At 33.9% G+C, this 19,521-nt stretch overlaps 1 protein-coding gene across 3 annotated transcripts; it reads right to left on the bottom strand.

Moving 5' to 3' along the window:
- Positions 1-12,352: 12,352 nt before the first annotated feature.
- Positions 12,353-13,743, bottom strand: LOC108325307 (uncharacterized). Of its 3 annotated transcripts, none has more exons than XM_017558362.2 (5): positions 13,391-13,743; positions 13,177-13,295; positions 12,805-12,993; positions 12,649-12,700; positions 12,353-12,568 (listed from the first exon to the last, which is right to left on the bottom strand). In XM_017558362.2, exons 1-5 carry the CDS (start codon positions 13,685-13,687, stop codon positions 12,458-12,460), a joined length of 768 nt encoding a protein of 255 aa, XP_017413851.1. In that variant the 5' UTR covers positions 13,688-13,743; the 3' UTR covers positions 12,353-12,457. The 3 variants fall into 3 exon arrangements, with proteins under 3 accessions (XP_017413851.1, XP_052731223.1, XP_052731224.1); XM_052875263.1 differs by having other exon boundaries at positions 12,654-12,700; XM_052875264.1 differs by having other exon boundaries at positions 12,686-12,700.
- Positions 13,744-19,521: the final 5,778 nt, after the last annotated feature.

The raw sequence follows: 19,521 nt of genomic DNA, 5'->3' as shown, positions 1-19,521 counted from the left end.
TGCATGTATATATTAATTATAATAAATCGTCAATTTTATTAGCTTTTTAGTACTATTATTTATTAGCATACAGGGATGTATATCCGTTGCTTTAATTTATTAGCATAAAAGTATACAAGTTTCTAACTTAACAGATAGAGGCTCTCTCCACACTTTTTTATGGGATATGACACTTTTAGACTCTTGTGTTGGTGAATAAATTTTAAAAATTTGGTGTGATTTGCAAAGAATTTCACTCTAAAATTTGAAAAGAAAGAGAAATCTCGTATATGTAAAACGAAAATAATTGGTTAGTTCTTCATTTTATATGTCCCATTGTGTATATAAAATATGTGAAAAAATGCAGCATGATAATATGTACTTTTTCAGATATTTCTCTTTCACTAAGATCACCGAACACGTACAAACCGAATGAATTGAATGTAGTATTCGAAACTTGTATTGAAAATACCACAATATCCTTTCTTTTTCCCTGCTTGAGATCTACCCATTCCATAACTTAAATAAAGAAAAATTATGATGGATTAGATAAAACTTGTCAATTTGAATTGAATATATATTTTTTCAATCAAACAGGGTTGGTCGCTAGCCACAATAAATATTGCTCATCAATGCATTATTGATAAGGGATATGCATTAATAGTACTAATATTATATATTGATACAAAGTACATCCAATCATATCTAAGGATTTCTAAGAGCCATAACAACTTCTCGTTTTCATTAATCAATTATTAGTACGGCTAATGTTATAGTACCTATCCCACTGTTTAGGGTTTGTTTTTCGTCTAAAAATCTCACCATAATTAATGTCATTAGAGATCATTTTTTCAATATATATTGTTATTTGTAAGCTCAAACACTTACTCGTACACTTACTCGTTGATTGTCTTATAATTTTTTAGCCGTCTTGTGTTTTTCAAGATAAGAAATAGATGACGACAATAATTCCATGTAACACACTATAAAATTTATAATGATCATAATATTGAAATGATCATCATATTATATTATAGGTTGTTGATAACGGTAATTTTTATCATTATTTACATGCACTTTTATACCAAATTAACTCTCTTTGAGCTTGAATCTTGTTTAATTTTCTCTTTTATCTGACTTTTGTGAATAGGTTTAGTCTAAGTTATACTTAATGGTTTTCATCACTAATTCCCTCATTTTGTAGGCAGATTGTATGCATTGGAAGAATATCAAAACCATCAAGGAGTTGGAACCCAGGAGAAACAACAAAAGCACCAAACTAGAAGGTTGATGAAGGATCACAAGCTCGCCTGGGTGCCCCCTCTAGGGGCGCTGAGCGCCATTGCCTCGCAGTCTCGCCTGGGCGCCCTCCTGTCTGGGTGTTGAGCGCGACATTTGCTAATGTGGCACCCCAGACCTATTTAAGGCTACCATGCAACGAGGGTGCCATCTTTTAGTGACGGATGCACGAACCTTAGAGTTTTAGACCTCTTGGAGCAAGTCTGGGTGTGTGGGAGCTCTTCCTTCTTTTTCCTTGGGTCTCCATTACTTTTCATCTCTTCCATTGTAAGCTCAAGCTCTCCATGACAATGGAGAACTAACTTCATTTTTTGTTGTGGAAAGATGTAAGCTCTGAACTTCATGTATATGAACATGTTTTGAATATATTAAGCTTCTTTCATTGAATACTAGTGGTTTTCTCCTACTCTTAATGCTTGTTATGTTTTGGTCATTCATAACTTGATGTTTGAGTTTGTTTGTTATTGAAAGATAGCTCATGAACCATGAATTGGAGTAAGCTACCTAAAGGAAATAGTATCTAGAAATGGAGCTAGGACCTTTAGTTGTCATGAACTTCTTTTCTTAATGCAGAGTTGATTATTAGGGTTTTCAAGAGATTGGAGTCTAAAAACCAAGTCTAGGCTTTTTACACCAAGGAATTGGGTTCTAAGTAATCTAGTAAGTTGGCAGTAGCATTTTAATGAAGAAGATGAGTTCTAATATGGATGAAAGTGAAGTAGGTGAAATCTAAACCCAACATTACCATTCCATTGTTTCAAATCTCATTCATTTTCAAGTGTTTTTGGCTACAAAAGATCATTTTATTATTCACACAAGTTGTTTACTTTAAGGGCATTTAAACCTTACTTAATGGAATCATTCTTTAGTCTTAATTAGTTAAACAATTATATGATCGTTTAATGTTACTCGAGTCTATTGAGAGACGATATCCGGTCTTACCGGTTTTATTACTTGAACAATTCGGTACACTTGTCGAAGTCTTAACAAATGTATGTATATACATATACAATTATCTTGAAGAATGAAAAAATGATCTCATAATATATATATATATATATATATATATATATATATATATATATATATATATATATATATAATATCTAACTTTTAAAATAATAAAAATTATCACATTTTGAAAGTTTGAGTACAATTATAATTAAACTCATGAAATTAAAACTTGATATCACTTTATAATATATTTAATTAGTAATTTGGTTTTTATATTTAAGTATTTTATTTGTTTTATTTTTTTATATTTGTTTTTAACTTAATTGAGTTTTAATTTTATGAAAGGACTCACTGTGATATTTTTCATTAAATGATGTTAATACTGTTTAAAAATGTCACATGTCAAAATTTAGGTCATATCCTATCTTGAACCCTGTTGTAATATCTTTAAGGTAAAAGATAACTCATATTTTGATATGTGGCAGACTTCAATTATGACGCATAATACTTCTAAACAACATTAACATCAATTTAACGAAAGGGACCATGCTAAATCTTTTTTACAAAAATAGAAACTCAATCAAATCTTTTGTAAAATGTAGATACTCAATTGAGTCAATAAAAAAGTATAGGAACTAAAACAAATTAAAGGACGAGACTGAATTACTAATTAAGTCTTCTATAACATTATCATATTTCATCGCAATCATATACCTTTCAAAGCATATATAATTAATCCACCCTTTACATATCATATTACATTAGTATAAGTGTGTATAAAAGCATACATGTCAACATGTATAAAAAACAACATCATCGTATTACAACCCACTATTGCTTGAGCGACTTCCTTACATACACAAAGAAATACCTACTTTAGTGTTAGCGATATTTTCTTGAGCAAAATGCAAGTCAAAAACATCATCCTTTTAGGATTCTCCTCATTATAATAACCACCATGTCACTTAAGCGTTTTAGCTAACACTCAAGTGAAAACCTCATGTTGGAATACGATACAACAAGTTCTATAGCATTCTCTCACTATCTTAGGATGTTAGAGTGCCAACTAGAGCTTAGGATCTTAGAGTGCCAACTAGAACTTGATCATCTAGGATATGTGTCATATAATAACACACATTTAGGCCATGTGCCCACCACCTTAGCATCATACTTAAGTGTTTACAATCAATGCTTTGAGCCACAATATCACTTGGACACCATGTTCAATGCTTAAATGATTTGCTTCCAAATGAGATAAAATAGTATTAGTATCTCTCTTATTCAAGCTCTAAGTTATCGCTTATGTTATTTGTTACATCATTCAAACAATGTAAGGTGGTTAATACAATTTATGCACACCACTTGGTTTCACCTACGCAACCACCTATCACTTAAGTGATACCCAACTTGAAAGTAACCTTAAATACAAATTACACGACATTCCCAAAAGTATTTAAAGTAATTGAAGTCATTTCTCTGACTTTATCCATTTGATCTTTGGTCATAGCATTTGGTGAATTAACTAAGAGCTACTGTGTTTCTTAACTTTCTATATTGGAAAAATAAAGCATAACATTTTATAGTAATTCATTCTTATGTTATGTGTCATGCAATGATCCAAATTCTTTCCCAAGTTCAATATTTGGTTTTATAATGACTTGGGTGTCTTTACTAAAAAAGTGAAATGTATGTAGTGTCTTCTAACTTTCATAATATGATAAAATCTTTGCATGTGAGTGTGTCTATATGTTTGTATTTGTGTCTTCTGACTTACACAACACAATTGTTTTGCAAGACGCAACATAGCTTTTGACTTCGTATAAAAGACTATACTCTTACGTGAAAGTTAAAGTTGAGTAACATATCTTTTTCGAATAAATCTATATAAAGAGGATTGTATGAAGAGAAAATTATGAAGAATTATTCTTTACATTCTCTCACGTGTTTTATGTAAGCTTACATTGTCCAACACTTATTTTATGAAAAAGAAAATTTTATTTGTCAGTTTTCAAAACCTCTTTGTATTAATTTTATATTTTCTCTGCCAGAGTTATTTTCTGATCTTTTAAACGGTCTAGTCAATTAGTCTAATGTATACTAGGAGTAATGATATTCGTCTTAACTAATTAGATTAATTACTAAAAAGTGATTAAATTCGTATAATCTTTTAAGATCAGTGAAAATGCTTACGAGTATTGAAAAAGTTAGACATAATTCATTTAAAATTAAACCAGTATAAAATTAAGCTTTATTGTTTTTGTTTTCAAATTTTTTTTCTAAACACCGTTCAACTTACTTAAATGTTTAACATTTATTGTTGATCGTCTAAACTCTGTAAAAAAAGTTTAAACACTTGTGAAAAATTTTAAAAATTTTATTCAAATATCCTTTTCTAGAGATTTTTTCTGTATTGTTAACTTAAATTCAATATAATAATAAAAATTATAACAGAGAAAATGATTTTTGCAAGTGGCTGAAAATACAATTTTTTTATAATTTTAATGAAACAAATTCATTATAGTTATGATTGAAATTCCTTCTTATGTTACCATTAATTATTTTAGAACTACTAACAGATTTAGTTTGATAAATTGACAATATTCGTTATTACATAACCATCAACAACTTTAGTTAATATTAATCTAAATGTAAAACATAAATGAATAATTTGCCAAAAAGAGAATCCGAAGAATAATTAAGCCAGACGTTACAATTGGAGAAGAATTTAAAAGCTAGTTATTGCGGGTAGGTTCAGTTGGAAGCACAGTATTGTGTGTTTAATCAATGTATTAGTTACTAATCTTCGCCGCCCAAAATAGTAACAGTCACGTCATATCACAAACATTCATTAATCACTTTTTTCCCAAATTCATCTCTCTTATTAATTATGGTGTCATGTATGGCTCACATGTCACCCCATCGTTGTTGTCATCTCCTTGATGGATAGCAACTCAATAGCTACTTAACACTTACAACGGTCAAAATGGGTTACAATCCATATGCTAATCCGATTCATTAGAGATTTAAATCGGATTGAATTTAAAAAAAAAAATTGTATCTTTTTTATAAGAGTTAGATTTCAATCCGGCACATCTAAACCCGACTCATACGGGTTGAACTCGTGGTGAACTAAGTTGGTCCACAAACCCACCTACCTAATTTTATTTTATTAAAATTTAATTTTAATTTTATAAAAAAATATTTATTATTTTATTTTGCTTGAAAAAATTATTTAAGTTCCTTATTTTCAAAATTAAGAGTGAAATTTGAGAGTAACGTTTGTTTATATTTGAATTATAGAAAGTTTCTAATTTGTTTAAAAAAAATTGTAATTAAGTGAGTCAGTGAGCCAACCCGTTTACCCACCAATCCATGGTGGGTCGAGCCGGGTTCGAATTTTTCTAACTCACTAATAAATGAGTCGAATTGAATTAGCTCACTAAATGACCAACCCGTAGTGAGCTGAGCCGAGTCAGGTGACCCGTTTTGACATCTCTATTAACAGTAATGTCTTTGCAGAACTGTCACAATTCTTTCAGGGATAAAACTTCCACATATTACCAATTAATTCCACCTTTTCATTAATTGTCTAAATTATCTTTATTAATTATTCGATCATATTTCTCTACCACAAATTGAGTTTATTCATTGTCTTCTTGGAATAGTTTTTTAATATTTTATTTTTGGCTTAATATATATTTTGAGTCTCGATTTCCTTATTTCATAATTGTTTATTAATTGTGCATATAATTGAGATAGTTTGGTACGTTGTATTTTGTCAGTCTTTATTTAATGTGAGAATATGACCAAATATTTGTATATTTGAATATTGTAAACTTATGTGTAGAAAGTCGGAAAAGGAACAATTATTACTATGGAATTAATTTTTGTCTAATTTTTATTAATGTAGTTACATAAATAATTAGAAAGGATCAAAATAATTGTTTTAATTTATGTGTTTAAAGCTACTTGTCAAATAACATATGCTCCTCGTATTGGCCAAATGATTTATGTGTTTTTTTTTGCTTTTCTTTTCACTTTCCTTTCGTTTCTCTATATTGTTTTTTTTTTGTTCCTTCAAAACGTGACAAGATCTTTGTGTATATTGGAAAAGATGACTGTTGGGTCTAGGGTTAACAACTTTTGACGTTATAGTTTTGTAAGAAAAATATTTTTCTATTCATATGGATTACATCTTACAATATTTTCAATAAAAGTTAAAAGATAAAGTAAAAATATTGTATTTTTAACTAGTCAACATACTTTTTGCTATGTTAATTAACATAATGGTGAAAACTTAGTACAGTATAAATGACTATTAATTACCGATATCAATATCTTAAAGCTTAATACTAATAAAACAAATAATATTAAAATATTATAGTCGAAATAAATAGTGTCTCAAAAATATCATTATTAAACTAATTATTATTTATCGTTATCAACATGTTATGTAATAAAACGTAAAAAAAGAGAAAAAGTTTATCGTATAACAAAATAAAATCCTAAGTGAAAGAAGATAAACAAAAGATTATATGATAAAATCTTAGCTTTTATACAGTAGAATCTAAAAGAAAAATTTAATAAATAATTTAATAATAAAAGAAAATCTCTTTCTAAAAAACACTAGCTTCTTAATACTAAGTGTATAAAATATCGCTCGATCAATAGAAGACCATATGATTATGTCAGCTTGAAACTCCAAATAATAAGTTGTCTAATCGAATAGTCAGGTTAAACGAACATTAATGCTAAGAATGATTACGTTAAAACTAAGCAAGATTATTACTAGTTGGACCATAATTAGACCATGCTAATCTGAATTCTAAAATCTGTAGATACAAATTTGAGGTATTGTGGTAAGTTGATTTCATTCAATGCGCATTTATGGTTAGTATCGTCAAATTCTTATTAACTTTGACATCAAAGTGTTTCTGCAGATAAATCTATAGTTTGACTGAACAGCAGAAAACATAGAGTAGAAGAGGAACTTTAACCTAAACGTGGAGTTGAAAGAACGGAACAACAAAAGAATTCATCTCAATTCCACAAACCGAAACACTAAGTAAATGTTTTAACTATAAAAACAAACTTAAAACTATACATGTGTCAACAATTTAAATTGATCCAATTTTATTACTAATATTATCAGATTTTAATGGGATGAGTTCAAGTTTACAACATGAATAAACCAAAATGATGAATAAAGTAGTAATGTAAGTAAAAATAATCCGTGACATAAGTTTTATCACTTTCTTTATTTGGTATATTGACCTCTTGGGAAGAAGATGACAACTCAATAAACGAGGGAAGTAAGAATATGTCTGCATATAATAAATTATTATGTTTCGCTTTCGAGTGTAGGAAATAACTGTCTTAGATAGTGATATATTTAATAATTCAAATTCCTTTCTCATTGTATATATCAGGGCTGACTTAATTCTTTTCCTAAAACATACAAAAAAACAAAACTAATTCAATCTAAACAACTTTCTTTTAACATATATTACTTTAAACTTAAATTTACAACTAAACTAATTGGATGGTTATAATAAATTTAATGTAATTGAATTAAATGTTTGTTTTATCCAAAAAGGCATCAACCTTAACTCACAAACATCCTTTAATTTTTATAATTTTAAAATCACTTTATAAATAAATAAATTAATTTCAAAGTCTTATTTAAAGCTCTATCGTATTGTTGGTAATGTCTGTTACTTCAATGATTTCGTGAGGTACTTATATATGTGTTGAATAAGATCATGCCCAAGCCCAACTACACTTATGATAGGCCAATTCAAAAGTTTTTCGTTTTTTCTTGCTTCAACATTATTGAACTGCAAGTGGGATCCATATTTCAACCATAGGCACATTACAATAAAAAAAATAAAAAAATAAAAAAAAATTATTGTTATTGATGGAATATGAATCAATTAATCTTCATCTTGGCTCAACCCGTTTAACCTGTGCGTTGGATTCAGTTTGATCTACATTTATAAAAGTTAAATTTCTTTTAATCCAATTCAATTCAAATATGTGAGAAGTCGGACTATCCTATTTATACAAATTTTAACATCATTACGTATCAATCCCAAAAAAAAGGTGTGGAAAGAAATTATTGGAGTGCAGGAATTAACTGCCTTGGCAAGAAGGTAAAAAAGCGATGAAGTGGTAGCCCAATAATAGTATCTACGAATTGCTCTACTAAAAAAATGAGAGTGATACTCCCTCCACCACTCCATCTTCTTCATCCACCACCCAAATTTTTTTTAAATTCTAAATGTATCCTTTTTACATTTTATTTTATCAATTTTACTTTTTATTTTCTAAAACCCTAATCTCAATCCCTTTCATTTTCACTTTCCCTTTTACTCTCAGAAACAAGTCCCCACCCTCTACTGTCACTTTTTCTCTTTCTCTTAATTTTCACTTCCGTTAACACAAAATTTGACAGAAAAAACAAATTCTACATGGTATAAATTTAAAACATTTATAACTTCTGATGAATTTTGAAGTATCATGATTCCATAATATAATATGCTAAAAATTTATTCCCCATTTCGTTGTCTTTAAATAACCAAACTCGAAAATCTATGCTTAAAATTACATTTGTTCTTACAATGGTGCAATGAAAGAGAAGTATGTTTGTTGAGTACAAAATAAAAAGTGAATAAAAGAAAAAATAGTTAGTTCAATTTATCTTCTTCTCTTTCTATCAACTTTTGTGTTAACGGAAGTGAAAATTAAGAGAAAGTGAAAGTGACAATGGGAGATGGGGGTTTGCTGCTGAGAGTGAAAGGGAAAGTGAAAATGAGAGGGGATTGGGATTATGGTTTTAAAATATAAAATGTAAAATTGGTAAAAGTAAGAAGGGTAAATTTAGAGTTTTAAAAAAATTGAGGAGGTGTAAGGAGAAAATGAGGTGGTGGAGGGAGCATCACTCAAAAAATGAAGCTTTCAAAAACAAGCCCAACCTAATTTATTTAAAGTTTAATCATTCACATGTCCCTATTTTTGGTGTGAATATCAAATTAAACCTTTGCTTTTTCGGTGTCTTAATTGATTCTTATTTTGTGAAAAAAAATTACAGCAATTACATTTTTGTTGTTAAATTGAGTTTAACAATGTTGATTTAGATTGACATGCTGAGCTGAATTTTTAAATGACATGATTTCTTATTTGGTATAAGTGATTCTGACGTGTTTTTTAATTTTTTTTAATAAAAAAATTAAGAAAATGAATTAAACATTGAATACTTTGTTCGAATTAAGATAAAAAAAAGGAAGATAAATTTTAGTGTTTATAGAATCAATTTCAGAAATTGGGAATTTAATTTGGGAAATTAGGGTTGATTCCAATTTGGGAAATTAGGATTGAGCAGGTGGGCATGATACGTTGGTGCAACTCTACACAGACATGATTCTGTTCCTAGGAAGAAACAAGAAAATCAACATGCGGAGGAGTTGTTGTTCTCTTAAGTTTTAGAGAAATTATTGAAACCGGACACGAGGATGTGCGATCAGATGATTGGGCCATATTTGCAAGCCGGGATGAGGGAGGAGTCGATGGAGATATACAACAAGTTCACGAAGGAATGGGGTTGTTCCCGACAAGTTCATTTTCACTATACTGATTACAGCGACATTGGTTTTACTTTAAAAACAGTCAAATCACAAGTAACATAGGTAACAGGAATTAAAACCTCTCGAAAATGCTCAATATAAACTTAAGTAAATATAGATTTTCTTGTAGTGATAATATATTAATATTAATTTTAAAAATAAATTGAATATTCAAAGGAAGAAAATTACATGTAGTATATATATATATAAGAAAGTACAGCTGCGTGTAAGTTTTGAAGATGTGATTTCGATAGATAAATTGCAAATTAAGTTCCACTTGTATTGCTTGACTGAGATAAGTCTTGAACTTGTTATTTTTATAGATTATTATTAGTAAACTTTAGGAGTGTCACAGGTGACAGGTCACAGGTATAAGGAGTGTTTTGTGTTTGAGTATTATCTTCAACTGTGTCATTTCTAATTCCATCTGCGAATATTTGTGTACCTTTCCCTGTATCTCCCTTGTAATTCTCTTTTTCCTGGTCTCCTGAATCACTCTCTTTTGTTTCCTCTTCGACATGTACAACTGTGTCACACAAACACACGAGAAAGTACCGTCTCGAGCTCCTGGTGCATCCAATTCTTAGTAAGGAAAAGCATAATTACAATGTGTGTTTTGAAGAGAAACCAGAGAATATATTTATTTAACTAAACGTCTCCTACAATATGGCTTGAAACAGGATCTGGTGGAACTGAAAATTCAGTATCAGATTCAATTTGAGATGTTTAAATCATAATATACTCCCACATTTCAATTTTCAGTTATCTTTCAAAAGTGAATGAAATTAATTAATCATGTGTACCACAACCACAAGTTTAAAACTCCAAGAACATACTAAACAGGAAATTTAAAACTCCAAAAAATTATAGAATTATAAATTACCAAACATTTTTATTCTTCATTTTAAATCTAAAGTTCTATTTTAACTTTCAGTTTGTAGTATCCTTTAAGCTCAAATAAAATCCAGTCAGATGCTAGCTAAATATAGTGAAAGCTTAAAGCCTTATTTCACCTCAAAAAAATTCACAACAAAAACCACTAGCTCAAAATGAAATCAAACATATAGAAACATGATATCAGTAGTATCTAATCTAACCATGTGTAAAAAATACACTCCAATGATTTTTGAACTTGTTGCTGTTGAAAGAATGACACTTCAGGTACAGTTCTCGGACAATCAACAACACTCTAAAATCATAAAAATGAAGAACCTTATTGCTGCCATTAACCCAGTTAGGATTATGTTATAATCGAGAATATCTGGTGAAGCATATTGATCTTATCATCCCAGCGTTCTGCATCAGGAATATCATTATACTGAGAAATATAGTCAAGAAATTCAAGGTACTTTCTTCTCAAAACTCCTTCCCTTCTATCTGTACCTCTTAACAAATCATAGGGTAAATACTCATTTTTTTGTGTGTCGCCTCTTCCGCGATTCCACCCAAAGAAGGTCCCACACGCCTCCCACGATCACCTAATGGATACTTCGCTACTCTATTAATGTCAACTGAACCCTAATTTTCCAAATTGAATCTCCAATTTTTGAAATTGATTCTAAGTTTGCTCGAACCTATAGTGTCAGAACGAAGTTCTCCCAATCCTAATCCCTAATTCGATCAAATTGAATCCCCAATTAATTCAAAATATTTCATTCATTCTTTCCAAAACTTCAGATAACAATCCTCCGCATCCTCGTGTCCGGTTTCAATCATTTCTCAAAAACTTCAGAGAACAACTTCTCCACATGTTGATTTTCTTGTTTCTCCTGAGCAACAGAATCATGTCGGCATAGAGTTGCACCAATGTATCATGCCCCACCTCTTCGTGAGTATCTACTGTGAATCAATCCTAATTTTCCAAATTGAATTCCCAATTTTTGAAATTGATCCTCAGAATCCTAAAATTTATCTTCCTTTTTTTTCTAATCCCTAATTCGAACAAAGTATTCAATGTTTAATTTATTTTTCTAATTTCTTTTATTAAAAAGAATATAAAAAAAATACGTCAAAATTATGTATACTAAATAAGAAATCATATCATTTAAAAAACCAGCCACGTCAACCTAACATTAATGCGGCTAAACTTAATTTAACAATAAGAATCTAATTGTTGTAAACTTTATAAAATAAGAACCCATTTGAGAATGATTAAAACTTTATTTAACGTGCCTCGACAGGCCATGCTTAAAATCGGTATATATCATAAATGTTCTTAAAAGTATGATGCAATGAACAAAAGCCAATGTGGGCATACACACAAGCTCACAATGCCTTTTAAGAGTTTCTCATTTGAAATATTTTAAAGTTAAGACTTTTAATTCTGCATTCAAACAACTAATAATTAACTATTGGTGGAAGTATAAATTATAAGTTGTAAATCCGATATTTTTGAGGCCGAGATTACATGGACAAACTTGATATAAAGAAGACCTCGGTTTAATGTTCGATAGGAATAGATTGAAAAGAGGAGTTAGAAATTTGATGCAGAGAATTGATTGAAGTGGTTAAGCTATAAGAAGTCATTGTGAGTAGAGTTTGATATGTATCAGTATCATCATATATTGATGTTAATGGAATAGGCAGCAGGGATACATAATGTTTTAGGCAGACTCATCTGTTGGAGGAGCATAAACTGTTCTCAACCACCGTGACAGATTGATTAAGAATGGCGTATACACGAAGTAGCAAGTGAGTGTCCATGTAACCATTCCCTGGCATGAGAAAGAGAAATCATCAACAAGTTCAAAATTTGATAAAAGGTTTAGAGGAAACTGTTTGAAAAATGATGCACCTGACCAAAGATTTCAATGTTGGGTTTAGGGTAATACCAAAGGTGGAAGAACCTGAAAGAAGTAAGTGCAAAAGAGAAACGACCATGCATATTCAAATTCCAACTGGTCATATGAAGGAAAAGCAAACATCGAAAGGTAAGAGAGAAACTGTTTACTTCATAATTGGAACCTCAGCCAGTGGGCAAGCAAGGCCAACAATGCATGCCAAGGTGAAACCTAGCCATGTCCTATCCAACAAAAACCACATCAACTCTGCTGCAGCAAACAAAATGTAGGCCTCAATGTTCTCCGCTATTCCACCTTTGTAAAGTTCAGCACTCACTTCAATAAACAGCGCCAGCAATCTAGGACAAGACAACCTCAATTTATGAAAACATCATGATTAAGTAAGATTAAAATCATGTCACTTAATTAAATTAAGGACTAAAATGAAAGTTGAGATATTTATTGGACCCAAATCATATCTAACCCCATACTTACGAATACGATTTTATTTTATTTTATTGTATAATGCAGCAGGTACTTACACGAGTGAGACAATTGTTTTTGCTAAACTTGCGTCTTGAACTTTGTTGAAGAACTTTTGGTCTAGGTAGAGTTGAAGCAAACCAACAGAGGAATAAAATAGCCCTAGCAAGAAAGGCACCTATGAATTTGGATTTCGGAGAAGATGAATAAAAAAGCAAAGGCAATAAAGAAAGTGGATAAAGAAGGGTAGAGAAAATTGAAGTTGAAACCCACCCAGATGTTTGTGTGGAATGGACCTATGTTAATGGAGCCTGAGTCGTAGACGACGAGATTGACCCTGGAATGGAGTCCATCGAGAAGGGGACCCAGTAAGAAGCCTGTGCCAAAAAGTGTTAGTGAGATTGATGGCCATGAACTTCTCAGGTTTGTTGAGCTCTCTTTTCTCTTAGCACACTGCGCCTTAAGCAAACCCAATTTTCGTATTCTGGGAAGAGGGTAACTGTGGCGGAGGAGAGTATAAGCATGAACAGAGTAAGAGGAAGAGGAAGCACATGCAACAAGGTATTGCATCCTTATCCCTCTTTGCGATATTCAGACAAAGAAACAAAAACCATTCCTTATTTTTTCACACACCAAACAGAAAAGAGAACACAAATTTTAATCTTTTTATAAATACTTATAAAATGGAAAATAGTAGTTTTTTGTTTTAAATTGTAATTAACTTATAATCACTATATATCTAACAATTTTTTTAAAAAAATAATCTTACTTATAATTTTAGAAATATATATTTTACTATCTTTGTTATATTCACAAACATAATAAAATTGAGATATTCTTTTTGTCCTGGAGAGAATAACTCAGTTAACGTAAAGACTAATTTGACCAATAATTTCTATGTATCTAAAGTCATTTTTCCGTTTAAATGATCCCTTTTTCTTCCACGACTGCCACCACTGTTCTCACTGAATGTTCACCCTTTTCTTCCCAAAACCTTCAACACTCCTGTCAATCTCAAGTTGGATAACGATAGCTTCTTAATATATACTTTGAGAAATAAGTATACTGACATCGGATTTAGCGGTTGGTGTAAGTTTTCATTGATCTTGATTACATGACATTAGGATCTTAAGAATTTATGATTCTCACTAGATTAAACATAATTACATAAGGAAGATGAGAAATTACTAACCTTGATCCATGCTAATTGATTCTTGATTTCCTTGCTCTAGATCTTCAACTCCTTACCCAATCTATCCCTTAATGTAACCTTAATCCTCTCATAACCTTCTTGATGGTGTTTGTAAATGAGAGAGAGCTTCATACATTAGGGACAGAACCCTTAATCCTTACTTATACAACTTCCATCAAGTTGTAATAATTGCCATTAAGTCCCTCAATTATATTAAATCACATTTTGACCCTCATTTATTTTCACATGAGTCACTTAATTGTTAGGTAATTCTAACAGTTGGAAGTTAGATTAATATACACACGATATATCAATATTTGAAAATTTTCCCAAAGTAATTAAATGTGAGGAAAAATCAATATTGACATTTTGGTAGATGAGATATCACTTACCATGTTAGAAATAAAGGTTTGTAATTTTTTTTTGAATCAAATGATAATTAATTTCATGAATAAATTTGTAATTAATTATCAAAATATATATTATATTAATGAATCAAATATTAATATAATTAAAAAATCATTGTATATATGAGAGAGCTTAGAAAAGCTATATGAGATAACGCATAAACTTAGACATAAATTAATTTCATTTAATAGAAAATTAATTTTATTTTTCTATTTTGATAAAATTATATAAAATAACTTGTATAAGTTAGTTTTATACATGAACTCAATTTTAAAAAATGTTTATAAAGCAATTTTCTTAAACATAATTCATTAATTTGCTAATTAATATATTTACTTTTTTATCTTTATACAGTATTGCATATAATGTATATTGAATCAAATATATTAACATATTGATTACACATATGTGCCTAAATATTGTAAAAGTTATTTATTCAAAACAATGAATTTTAAGAGTGAAGATCTAGAGGTTTATCAAAGTTAGAGAACGAGTTTAGTCTTTAAACCTAATATAATAGGAGAAACATATCTTATGATAGAAACATATTATATATAAATCATCATCTATTAAATTATTTATATTATATTTATATTGGTGTTAGACTTAATCCCGATTAAATTATTAGGTCTAATTTCGAAAGTTTAATTATTAGAACTATTTTCTATTATTATGAGTGAGTATACGAGGAGTCAAAAAACTTTGGAATAAATGATTGATGTTTTGTTACATGATAAATTTTTATAAGAAAATATAATCTGATGATTGCATAAATAGATGGGAAAATGAAAAATCAATTAAAGGGATAAAAAAAGTAAAAGACAGAGCGACAAAGATACAAGCATGAAGTATAAGAGAGAAAAGTAAAATACAATGTGTTTATGCTGAATCAGACCGGGGAAAACTCCTGCTACCTCCGTCCAGAAACACTCCTCCTCCGCTCGGTCTTCCTTCTCTTGCCTCCTCTGCGCTCGGTATCAGTGTAAATGGGTTGACCTGCAGCAAACACTCCGACGATCAAATCAGAATGGGCTCTCGCAAGTCTATAATTATCAAAAGAAGAGAGTTTACCTTCTCCTTTGACTAGTATTTATATAATTTCAGAGAATATTCCCCATTAATTTACCTCTTAATGGCTTTCAATGCACACTTTAAATGCTCGACAAGGACCGTTACCTCATTAACCACACATTCATGAGCATTCAACTGCTGTCTCCAGCCCGCAGTTTTACACAACTGCCCGATCGGATACATTGTGCTTACGAGCTCCGATCGGACATACCAGGTTTGGAACGCCCGATCGGTAGTGTCCAAGTCTTCCCGGTCGGTTGTCCGCCCTTGGTAGTAACACAAGTCCCCCAAGCCCTAGCAAAAATACTTTTGCGTAGGGTTTTGAAGTGATCTCCGTTCGGCTGGTATCTTTCTTTGCTGCGACAAGTCTTACGCTAACACTCGCTTTGGTGAGAACTGTAAAGTCCCGCCTGTAACCTTTAGGCGGGAAATGTGAAAAACTGAAACGTTAGATCGCCTGATCCGTCAGATCCTTTCGTGGTCGAAACGTCAAGTCACTTGGGTCGTCAGATCTCCTGACGTTTGGCGCTTCGGATGTACCCGTTGAGTCAGTTTTACCCTCGGTATAAATACCCATTCTTTTACCCTAATTTTTCACTTTAATTTCCTCGCCGTCGCCAGCCTCTCCTTCCTCTGAAGCCTCTCCTTCCTCTGAATCTTCCTCTACTCCTTCGGTTCTCCACTCAGGTAATCATGTCTTCTGATTTTTCCGGCGATGAGGGTAGGGGGTACGCTGACAATGACAATGCCAGTCCATCCTCTTCCTCCTTGGCTGTATTTTCCGGTCCCGGTGCTAGGGCCTCCCCTTCCGGGAACTCCTCCGATCTCCTGGTTGACAGCGACGCTCCAGACGAAGTTGCCATCTACGTGGACTCCACCGGCGCTTGGGATGGGAAGCCCCGAGCTTGGCCACCTGTTTCGGGCTACGACTGGGTGCCTCATGAAGTCAGGCAACTTCCCTCTTCTTTCTATGATCGCTAGGCCTTTCGTAATTTAATCAAACACATCTGTCTGGTCAAGACTGCCGCCGACGCCAGACACTTCAAACTAGCCATCTGTTAGAGGACCGAGCGTGTCTGCCACGGTCGGGGCAACTACCCTACTGACTTCTTCTATGTTTATGCCACCATGTTCAAGGATTTGAAGGTCCTTCTGCCCTTCTCGGACTTCCAGATGAGTGTACTGAGAACACTCAACTTGGCTCCCACTCAGCTTCATCCGAACGGTTGGGCCTTCATCCAGGCGTTCTCCGCCATCTGCTCTGGTTTAGCCCTCAATCCGACTCCTGCCGCCTTCCTTTACTTCTTTCACGTTCAGCCTCACCCGTCCAAACCTTGGGTTTCCTTCCGGATGGTCGGGAACAAGCACCTGTTGACCCTCTACAACAGTTCCTATAAAGACTTTAAGAATCACTTCTTTAAAGTCGTGCCGACGGAAACCGGCTACCAGAGCTTTTGCACCCCGACCAGAGAAGCCAAGTTCCCTTTCTACTGGACCCGAGATCCGCGAAAAGTCCTCTCCTGGCCTAAACCCCAGATGGCTCCCGAAGACCTGGACTTAATAAACCAGCTTTGTCAGCTACCCCCCAAGTCCTCTTGCTGTGTTCTGATCGGTTTTTTGGGCAACAAAAATCTTCCATCTAATGTGTTCGGTAAGCTATTTTTGATCTCCTTTCATTGAGCAGCCGTTTGGAACTTATCTGAATTTTCTTCCGCTTTGTAGATTACCTATCGAAGATGGATCCTTCCAAGAACAGCACTTTCGCCCGCCTGTTCGCTCAAAGGGGAGGCGATGTGAGAAAACCGAGCGGGAGTTCATCCCAAGCCCCCTCCGCTGTTGCTAAACCTGTCACTCCTCGTCCAGTGCCACAGGTTTCCATTCCTCTGCCTCCGGTCGAGACTGTGGCCGATCCCGCTCCTCCTTCCAAGTCCCCCCCCGAAGAAGAAGGGGAAACGAAAGGTCGCTCGGGAGACTTCGGCCGAGTCCAAGCATGCTAAGAGGAGTTTGCCCGACGGGCCTCCTCTCCCCAGTTTTCTGAGTCCCAACTCCTGGGTAGCCAAGCATCTCCACTTCGACCATTTCGCCGAGGACAAGGCCCTGGTCAGTGGGATGACCGAGGAAGAGGCCTCCAACATGTCTATGGAGCTGACGGCACGGGCAGCCTTATGTCAGGCCTACGCTGCCCATAAAAAAGCCTCTGCTTCCGCCGAGCTTCAAGCGCTCCAAGCAAAGCTCGAGTCTTCTATTAAGGCCAACCAGGACCTTACTCTTCAGCTAGCCGAGACTGAACGGATGGCGGAAGAGGACAAGAAGAAAGCTAGCACATTGTTGGCCGAGGGTCGTGCTTCCCAGCGCCGTACGCAACGGTCTCTGGATGATGCACAACTGGACCTTCAGAAGGCCATTGCTTCCAACACAACTTTGATGGCCGAACGGGACTCTCTTCTCGATCGGGTAACCAAGTTGGAGGCAGAAGTCAAGCTGCTGGGTGATGAGGTAGTGAACGAGCATGTGCTCGATTTTGACAAGGCTCTCGCCCAGTGTCATCTTCTTTTTCAAGTGCCTACTGACGATCCTCGCCTGGACGTGAGTATGATGGTGGTGGACAACCAACTGGTTCCCATCAGCGTCCCCCCATCTTCTCCTCCGATCGGTCAGACTGTCGACGCTGCCGTCGAAGTGGTTGGAGAGACCGGTGAAGCCGCAGGCCAATCTTGAGTGTTTAAGCTTAGAACTTTACTGCTTTGGAACTTGTACTTGTAATACCTTTTTGAAATCAATGAAAAATTCAAGTTCATTCTGCCATTTTACAGTTGTTCCTGTTTACTTGCATTTTCCTGTTTCGTTTTTTCGCGCATAGCCTTTTCGTTTGCTGCTCGGTTTGCCCCGTAAGAGTTTCGCTCGATTTAGGTTTTAGGAGCTCTCTAGAAGCGTGCCCTAAGACCAAGGTGAGAATTCACGAGAGAATTCTACCTCACCCGCTCGGTTTAGGTCTTAGGAGCTCTCTAGAAGCGTGCCCTAAGACCAAGGTGAGAGTTCACAAAAGAAATCTGCCTCACCCGCTCGGTTTAGGTCTTAGGAGCTCTATAGAAGCGTGCCCTAAGACCAAGGTGAGAGTTCACAAAAGAAATCTGCCTCACCCGCTCGGCTGTTAACACATGACAAATTCTGTGATAAACAATGTATTATTGATATGAAATAATGAGTACAAAGCTCTTAGCTGAAATAAAATTTTAAATGGGACGCGTTCCATGTATTGGGTATAGCCTTTCCCGTCAGGTGCTCCAAGCGGTATGCTCCATTTTGCAAATTCTCTACTACTCTGAAGGGGCCTTCCCAATTTGCAGCTAATTTTCCCGCTGATCGGTCTCGTCGGGCTTCTGCTATTTTTCTCCACCCAAGGTCTCCTTCCGCAAATTGTCGCGGCTTGACCTTGGTGTTGTAGCGCCTCGCCAACAGTCTCTTTTTAGCTTCCGCTCGGATCATAGCTACTTCTCTCCGCTCGTCCAAAGTGTCGAGGTCCACGCGAAGTTCCTCATTGTTATGTTGGAGATTTTGGACCTCCCTTCGAACAGTAGGCTCGCCTACCTCAACCGGTAGCATCACGCCCATTCCGTATGTTAAGTTGAACGGGGTTTCTCCCGTTGTACCGTGCGGGGTGCAACGATATCCCCACAAGACCTCCTGAAGCTCATATACCCAAAGGCCCTTGGCTTCTCCCAGCCTTTTCTTC

The sequence above is a fragment of the Vigna angularis genome, chromosome 3, assembly GCF_016808095.1.
Source record: "Vigna angularis cultivar LongXiaoDou No.4 chromosome 3, ASM1680809v1, whole genome shotgun sequence".
NCBI lineage: Eukaryota > Viridiplantae > Streptophyta > Magnoliopsida > Fabales > Fabaceae > Vigna > Vigna angularis.
The sequence above is the reverse complement of the archived record's forward strand: the minus strand, read 5'-3'. Positions and strand labels throughout refer to the sequence as shown.

Excerpts from the sequence above, each read along its gene's own strand:
- LOC108325307 (XM_017558362.2), bottom strand. The coding sequence starts at position 13,687 with ATGCAATACCTTGTTGCATGTGCTTCCTCTTCCTCTTACTCTGTTCAT. Across the intron at positions 13,296-13,390 it reads CATTCCACACAAACATCTGG|GTGCCTTTCTTGCTAGGGCT; the intron begins GTGGGTTTCAAC and ends CCAAATTCATAG. Across the intron at positions 12,701-12,804 it reads GCTGAGGTTCCAATTATGAA|GTTCTTCCACCTTTGGTATT; the intron begins GTAAACAGTTTC and ends TACTTCTTTCAG.